General features: G+C 41.2%; 1 protein-coding gene across 3 annotated transcripts; it reads left to right on the top strand.

Moving 5' to 3' along the window:
- The first annotated feature begins 268 nt into the window (after positions 1-268).
- Positions 269-8320, top strand: SLC39A3 (solute carrier family 39 member 3). 3 transcript variants are annotated; one of them, XM_075825283.1, is made up of 3 exons: positions 269-468; positions 2080-2404; positions 3422-8320. In XM_075825283.1, the coding sequence occupies exons 2-3, from the start codon at positions 2198-2200 to the stop codon at positions 4157-4159; spliced, it is 945 nt and encodes a 314-aa protein (XP_075681398.1). In that variant the 5' UTR covers positions 269-468; positions 2080-2197; the 3' UTR covers positions 4160-8320. The 3 variants fall into 3 exon arrangements, with proteins under 3 accessions (XP_075681398.1, XP_075681400.1, XP_075681399.1); XM_075825285.1 differs by having other exon boundaries at positions 269-490; XM_075825284.1 differs by lacking the exon at positions 269-468 and adding an exon at positions 530-711.
- The last annotated feature ends 475 nt before the right edge of the window (positions 8321-8795 follow it).

Raw genomic sequence — 8795 nt, 5'->3', positions numbered from 1 at the left:
TTGGCTGTCAGGGCATGCTGGGAGTTGTAGATTCACAACAGCGGGAGTGCTGAAGGTTGCTGACCCTTGCCCTAGACTAGATCCTACTTCGCATGTAATTGATCACATGATCATGACATCATCAAAGGTCCTTCTGCCCACTTCCGTAGCAGTCTAGTCCCTGACTCCTCCCATGCAAGTAAATGATCACATGGTCATGACATCACAAAGGTCCTTTAGTCCACTAGGATGTAAAAATCTACCTTCACGAATGACAAGCATGTAAACGAATCAACACATGAGTTACATCATCTGCAGCCAATCAGTGTGGAAAGACGTTCAGAGGGCGTGTCCTGTCCTGAGCCCACCAGAGGCTTGTTTTTTTTGGGAAATGCCGGGGCTGCTGGTTGTTGTCTGGAAAAAGCTACCATGTGACCGGATCTCCAGCAGAAATGTCACCTGCAGGAAGGAGGCTCGTTATTAACACAGGTGATTGGCGGCATTACCAACGGTACATTGTGTGTGGTATACTGTGCGGTTACAGCCAGTACATAGGGCATGCTTGCGAAGAGTCATAGGAAACAAATGGGAGTAATGCGCTGTACACCGGTGTTGTTACTATCTTATTTTCATGCAGTTAGGCAGTAGACACTCTTTAGCTTTAACATCGTATATCTGTTTTTCCAAAAGTGACGACCACTTTTCCAGGTTTCTGAATGGCGAAGCTGTCAAGTTAAGTGAATTTGCAATGTTCTAGTTAGTAATGTTCCGGTCTAGGTATGACCATATTGGGAGGGGTTACAGTCAAGTCTCTTAAAGGGCAATTCCATTTTATGTAAATAAAGCCGCTTTATTGTATAATGAAGTTATCTTTCCATTGCTAATGATTTCCCAGACCTGCTTGTTTTCAGTGAGTACTTTTTCACATTTTACTACAATTGTGGGCAGTCCTCCGTGAGTTAAATACATCAGCAGCACAAATCTCCCTCCTGGCATCGGCAGGTGATCGCTCTTTTGAAAGCCTGTGCCCACATACTTTTCAATTTCTTCCTATTCCCTTGTTTTCTGAGATAATCATCTTTATTGCGATATGCAAAGTAGGTTGGAAGTGCCATTCTGTCTGAGGCCCCATGCACACGTCCGTATTTTTCATCCGTAATTACGGACCCATTCATTTCACCTCCTTATTTACCTGCTCCGGTTGTTCATCTCCTTGTTGAGATATTTTAGTGAGTAGAGAGCTGAGTTATAAATTTAGGATGTCCTTTTTTTTTTTTTGTCCGTTATTACGGCACGGACTCCCCATAGAAGTCTATGGGCGATTACGGACGGCTACAGATATGCATCCATAGCCATCCGTAATTACACAAGCTTTGCTAGGCGACGACAGGTTTGCAGATGTTGCATATGATTTGTGGTTTTCTTTTACGGATCCGTGAATATGGATGAGCTACGGACCGTATTTACGGACACCCTTCTGTATATGCGGATGACTTACGGATGACTACAAATGAATACAGATCCATATTTACGGACATTATTTACGGATGAAAAAAAGATACGGTCGAGTGCATTGGGCCTGACTCTCTGCAGGGGCTCCTGCAAGTGCTCTGCCCCACTCCACTTCTCTGGCGGTGAGTCGGCTCTTCCGAGTGTACTGCTGACATCATGGTGAATGTGCAGTTGGCCTTCGAAGAACTTACAAGAAACGAGCACACGGCGCATGTGCCGGGCATAATGTTAGCAGCGCATGCGCAAGGCCTCAATAAAGAGAGTTGTGATGTTTGGATAGCGTGGCAATGTCAGTCATGAGCTGGGGGAGGGAGTTGGGCAGGCATAGATGCCAAGAATAGGAGCACTTGCCGGGAATCGGATCGCCCGAGTGGCACTTCCAACCTAATTTGCATATTGTAATAAAGACTTATCTCAGAAAAGAAGAAATATAAAGTTATGTGGGCACAGGCTTTCAGAAGACCTATTAAACGCTGGTACCAGTTCGGCAGGTCAAATGATCTGACACATTCCCTTTTAAGATCATTAATATTGAAGTCCTTTACTTGCACATTATACTTACTATGCCACTTTTTGTCTTGGTTGTAGTTACCTGAAAAGGCATGCCGGGTCGTTACCATCTCCACTTGTGTTCTGAGGCTATTGCCATCCCAGCCTGACGTTGGCATTATTCTCTTCATCCTCTGCAAAGACCTCAGCCATCAGAATGAATCTCATCGCGGCAAAGCTACTGTGCTTGCTGGCACTGTTTGTGTTGATGATGTTGGGTTCTCTTCTGCCTGTGAAGATTATTGAAGCGGACTGTGAGAAGGCTTCTCGCTCTCGGAGGATCCTTGCCCTGTGCAACTCTTTTGCTGGAGGTGTATTCTTGGCTACTTGCTTCAATGCGCTTCTACCTACAGTGAGAGAAAAGGTATCTTTACTGGATGGTTCGTCACAATAAGTAGCGTACGAGCACGTTTACCTTTTGTTTGACCGTACATCTGTGCTGAGGAAATTTCACGGCTACGTTTCTATGTTTAGAACAGACTCTTCCATTTCTTTTATAATATTACTACAATCCGATACAAATGCTTTCTTCCCAAGATTAATGTATCTACTAGTATAAGCAACTAAAATAAAGAAAAAACATAGTCCTAGGTTTCTCGTGTGCTGAATGACACAAGGAAAAACGGCTCAAGAAGTGACATGCTCCTTCTTTTTACGGGGTGTTTTTTTTTGGTTTTTTTTATGCGCCGTTTTTTTAAAACTGGCGTAAAAAAACGCCTCATCTGAATGCCAGGTTTTTCCTTTTGAATTCAATGGGCAGATGTTTGTAGGCGTTTACGCCCCGAAATACGCCTGAACATACCCCTAGGGTAAGTTCACACATTTTGGAGGCAGATTTTGAATTGGCAGTGTTTTTTAAGCTTTTTTTTTTCTGTGTTTTTTGCCCGTAACCGTTGAATCGAATGCAAATAACGCCGTAAAAAGACGCCCTAAACGAACGTTGCATGTTTTTTTTTTCTGCTTTACGTTGATTTCACTGAGAGGTCAGAGGTGGAAACTGCTCGAAGATAGAGAGTGCCGTTTTTTTCCGCAAGTGGCCAAACGCCGCCCAGGAAAATAAGCCTCTGCCTCTGATTGAAATCAATGAGCGACAATTTGGGCAGTTTCTTGACGCTGATTCTGATGCGGTTTCAGTGCCTGAAAATGCTGTATGAACTAACCTTTAAAAAAAAAATAGATACTTACTCCAGCACCAGTCTACTCACCAGATCTCCTAAGTACAGTGTATTATGTTTACATTTATCCTCAATATTGCTGCTCCATTCATGCCACTCCCATATGATGATGTAGTTACCCATTATTCCCAACTGTAACCCGATGAGAATGGTCCCAAGTGCATTACTTGTAATAGAATTCTGAAAATAGTTTTTTATTTCTCTAGTTTGACGAGGTTCTGAAGATGGGGAACATCAGCACCGATTATCCACTGGCAGAGACTGTAATGCTGGTTGGGTTTTTCCTCACAGTGTTTGTGGAGCAGGCTATTCTGACATTCCGGAAAGAGAAGCCTTCGTTCATTGACATGGAAACGTTTAACGCAGGATCTGATGCTGGCAGCGACTCAGAATATGAAAGCCCCTTCATATCTTCTAACAGAGGCCATAATTTATATGAAGTTGGCCACAGTCACCACTCCCATGGCTTAAATATCCAAGAGCTGTCCAAATCAAGTCCTCTTCGACTCTTCAGCTTGGTGTTTGCGCTCTCTGCCCACTCAATCTTTGAGGGCCTGGCGCTCGGCTTGCAGGAGCAGGGTGATAAAGTGCTGAGCCTTTTCATTGGTGTCGTTATTCATGAAACATTAGTTGCAGTGGCACTCGGAGTCAGCATGGCTAAAATAAACATTCTGCTTCGAGATGCAGCGAAGATGGCCGTTCTAGTGAGCATCATGATTCCTATTGGAATAGCCATTGGAATGGCGATTCAGAGTGCCCAAAATATGGCCAGCAGTATTACCTCTGCTTTGCTGCAGGGCATTGCAGGAGGAACATTTCTGTTTGTTACGTTTTTTGAAATTTTGGTGAAGGAACTGGAAGATAAACACGACCGATTATTAAAAGTCCTTTTCCTGGTTCTTGGATACACTGTTCTAGCAGGACTTGTCTTTTTCAAATGGTAACTGAACATGGAATTGTAGTCACATAAAATATTTGTGTACATACCTTAGGTAATATATCACATTGTAAAAATGTTGTCGTTATTATTATTTATTTTTTTCAAAGGATCTAACTGAAGCATTCTCTTAATTGTTTTATGCATTTTTTTGAGTAATTTTGAAGGACATATATTTGTTAAACCAGTAAATGTGTAGCCTATCATGTCTTGTGTAAGATGAAATGCCACATGAGATCTTCCAAAGGAACTGTCATTGCTGACAGAAAATGTCTATTATTCTGATAACATCATGCAGCAATAGAAATAAAATGTACAAGGGCTTCTAATATTAGTGTACTTACAGTTTGGAGGTACCTGCTCATACAATGCATTTAGAAAGTCTTCAGACGATTTCACTTTTTTCACATTTTATGTTGAGGCCTTGTGTTAAAATGTAAAAAAAAAAATCAAGTTTTTCCCCCATCATTCTACACTCAATACCACATAATGACAAAGTGAAAACAGAATGTTAGTAATCTTTGCTAATTTATTAAAAAGGTAAAACTCAAATATTGCATTGACATAAGTATTCAGACCCTTTACTTAGGACTTAGGTGAAGCGCCTTTGGCAGTGATAACAGCCTCCAGTCTTCTTGGGTATGATGCCACAGGGTTTTCACACCTGGATTTGGGGATTTTCTGCCATTCATCTGCAGATTGTCTCAAGCTCTGTCAGGTTGGATGGGGACCGTCGATGGACAGCCATTTTCAGGTCTCTCCAGAGATGTTGGATTGCGTTCAAGTCAGGGCTTTCGTGATTTTTTTTTTTTTTTTTTTACTGAGAGGATTCTTTCTGGCGCCACTGCCATAAAACCTGGATTGGTGTAGTGATGGTTGACCTTCTAGAAGATTCTCCCATCTGCACATGGGATCTTTGGAGCTCAGCCAGAGTGACCATTGGGTTCTTGGTCACTTCTCTTAGCAAGCCCCTTCTCCCCTGATTACATAGTCTGGTGGGGTGGCCAGCTCTAGGAAGAGTCCTGGTTGTTCCAAACTTCTTCTATTTAAGAATTATGGAGGCCACTGTGCTCTTGGGAACTTTCAGTGCATCAGATATTTTATTTTTTTACCAGTCTCCAGATCTGTGCCTCCACACAGGCCTGTCACTACAGGCAGTTCTTTCCTCCTCATTGCTTGGTTTTTGCTCTGATATGCATTGTCAGCTGTGAGTCCTTATATAGACAGGGGTATGTAACTTTTCAAAGATGATCTAGAGAAGTGGGAGGCCCCCAGAGCTAAATTTGGTGTCATAGGGTCTGAATACTTCCATCCAATGCAAATTTTGCTTTTTCATTTGCAAAATTTCTAAAATTCTGTTTTTCATTTTGTCATTCTGGGGTATTGAGTGCAGAATGATGGGGGGAATAAGCGTGAATTTTATTTTAGCTGAAGGCCTCAAAAGTGAAAGTGTCTGAAGACTTTCCGAATGCACTGGATATAGTGGGTTTAACCTGCAACACTGCAGTCACCCTGAATTCCCATCAGGAAGCTGTAGATTCCCTTTTGCAGTAGTCTGAGGAACTCGTCCAGTCCCCTTTAAAACTGTGAGGCAGTCCCCTGGTTGTTGGTGAGGTGCAGCTGGGGAGAGCGATTTAACAAGTTGTTATATGCTGCACCAATCTCTGGCTTACCAACATAATGGGTTCTTTTTACTGTTCTATTTTGTTCAGTTGTCAATGAAAGATAATTTGATATACATTTTTAATTTTGGCATGGACTTCAAGCAATGGTAAGGCCCATTCATCGCTGTGTACTGGCTAATGAGGCCCCATTAGAAAAAGTTTGAAAGCCCTGCTGTAATCCACAGACTGCCATACTCTATATTTGAATCACTCCTCCGACTAGAGGCAATAAACCCATTAAAACCAGTATATTAGGGAAATGTTGTTCATGCAGGTCTCTAATGTTTGTAAAGTACAGTCAAACTAGAGGAACTCTTAAAGCATGTGTTTCTTTAACCATCACTTGACCGTTTATGCATATTTAGTTCTTGAAGAACATTATTTTACATCTTTAGCATACGTTCAAAATCTGAAAGCCATTTTTAATATCTTCTATGCTGAGATATGATTACTTGAACTTACGAGACCATAGCCTGAAGCTGCTTTACTTCCAAATTCTAATACCATGTCGTGTGATATGCATTATGCAGTACTTTTTTTGCCATGGTTTTCACTCTTCAGTTGTAAGAACCATGACACAAGTCTGAACATATCTTTTTATAGTCCAAAGCTGCAGTTTCCTGTTGCCTGGTGTTGAAAACTGTTGACAAGCTTGTTGTCAAACGCTACCCTAACAGCTGAGCTGCCATACTGTGCTGCTCTCTGCTACAATCCATTCTAGGACAGCCTTAGTCCATTAGGTTGAGACTAAGGCTAGGATCACACACACCATTTTAATGCAGGTTTTTGGCTCAGTTTTTTTTAGCGAAAGCTAGAAGTGGATCCAAAAGGAAGGAGATATAATGGAAAGACTGATACATTTCATTTCTTTTGTATCGACTTCTGTGTTTGGCTAAAAAAAAGTGCCACAAAATCTGCAAAAGTGTGTGTGTGTTATCCTGGCCTAAAGGAAACCAGATATGCCCTAATGTAGGATCTTGTTAGGTTTGCGAACTAGCCCTGTTGGCAGTGTCACAAAAGGTCAACTACGATTCTAGGGCAAACTTGGTTTCCATGTCATCTTCCAAGTTTACTCTATTTTTATTGTAGATTTAAATGGTGGTCAAAGGTGAATTTTTTTTTTGTTTTTTAAAATTTATTTTTTAGGAAAATGTAATCCACAAAAAAAATCTTACAGCATTTTGCCAGCTGCAATTTATTTGTTTTTTCATGTCTTTTGTAATTTCAGATGTGATATTTATTTTTGTGTATGTATGTGTCTTTTAGTTTCTTTTGTTGCAAACAGACGTTATTTATTTACTTTATTTATTAATGCTATTTCTGTTTTGGTTTTTTTGGAGCATGTAATAGCCATAAACATAGAATGTATGTACATTATTGACCATCTAACAGAGGAAACTGTCCTTTTGATATATGGGTGATACTTTTAATCAGAATGTTCCCGCATTACCAAGAAAAGTGTATGGAATTTGAAATACACTAAATACACCAGGAACCCAGATTGTAGTCCCAGTATACACTGAAACAGAGAACTTGTCAGTTATGTACTTGGTAAGAGGCTGGGGTTAGCAGTCCGATGCATCACCTACCTTTCGTATTTATACCCCAAGAATATGTTCACATGTGGCAGATTTGTTGCAGAAATGTGTCCCATGATAGTTTCTGAGACACATCTGCCACATCCGAACGTACCCCAACCGTGCAAAGGAAATCCTGGCATTTCAGTCCACATATTACCAATAATTAAAGTTAACCTACAACTAAAAATGAAAGCTTGACTGTGCTCCAAATCCTTATGTGCAGTAACCATGTGCAAAAGTTTAGCTCTTTGAGCTCCAGACTTCTCCTTTATGCCTTTTTTTTTTTGGGTCCGAGAGTTAGCCGTCTGATGGCTACCATTGTACGCCATGTTAGCACTAATGGCGGTAATTTCTCCTAGTCCTCCCCATTCCTCTCTCGAAGTCAAATACAGTGACAGAACTTTCCTATTCCTGTCCCTGTGCATACACCTGCTTGATATGAGACCAAATGTTTATTTCTCAAAAAAATAATTCTGCTGAGATTATGAAAGGGTTGTGTTGTAGCAAGAAGGCTGGGATCAAACCTGCATTAGGTCTTTTCATTGTTCTGCTCCGTCAGAGGAGCAGAACCAGGGAAAACCAGAAGCGACTGTTCCGTTGCACCACGGACACTACCAGCGGCCGACAAAACCCGTTGACTTTAATGGGTTCCATCTGGCTTCCATTGGATGTCAGTAGCCTTACCTGAAACAATAGTGCAGCACGCTGCGCTATTTCAGTATTCTTGGCTGAATCTGTGATGGAGGCCCTTAACAGCGCATCCAACACAGATGTGAGCGAAGCCTAAGTGGCAGCTATGTGTTTCGGCACAAAAGTAAGGGAAGTTGCTATGTGAAAAGAGTCATTTGTGTGTTTTTTATTTTAGCCTGCCAAATAAATTTTGTATTGCTGGATTATATATCAATAAACATGTACCCTAAAGACTTTTCAGGTTTGTTTGAGAAGGCACAATCTATATATTCTTGTAGTGGTGTTACCCTGACATGATGACAAGTCTTAACTTTTATTTCGTGTGTGTGTTTTATCTCTTTGAAATGGACACCAAAAATTGCAGCTACAAAAAATGGTCTTTTGGAAAGGTGGTCCTCTGAAAGAAGAAGAGTTCTAATGTATGTAGGATAAAAGAGAACTGAAAAAAAAATGTCTGGAGAGGTTTTAGGCCTAGTTCAGTTTTTTTTGCAAAATCTGCCTCAATTCCTTCAGTAATTTTGACCGGCCTGCTCTTTTGTTGCCATGGTTTTCGCAGCGTTTATCACCCGCGGCTGGCCAAAACTAAACTTTCCCATGTGCATCATTATGGTATTCCAGGTGTCAGTCTCTCACCTGTTATTTCTCTCGCTGCGTCTATCTCTATATATCAGACTGGGATTGTTGCTTAGCAGCAGTGTGAATCCGGCTC

The sequence above is a fragment of the Rhinoderma darwinii genome, chromosome 1 (genome assembly GCF_050947455.1).
Source record: "Rhinoderma darwinii isolate aRhiDar2 chromosome 1, aRhiDar2.hap1, whole genome shotgun sequence".
Classification (NCBI taxonomy): domain Eukaryota; kingdom Metazoa; phylum Chordata; class Amphibia; order Anura; family Rhinodermatidae; genus Rhinoderma; species Rhinoderma darwinii.
Note: the sequence above shows the minus strand (reverse complement) of the source record. Positions and strands in the feature narration are given on the sequence as shown.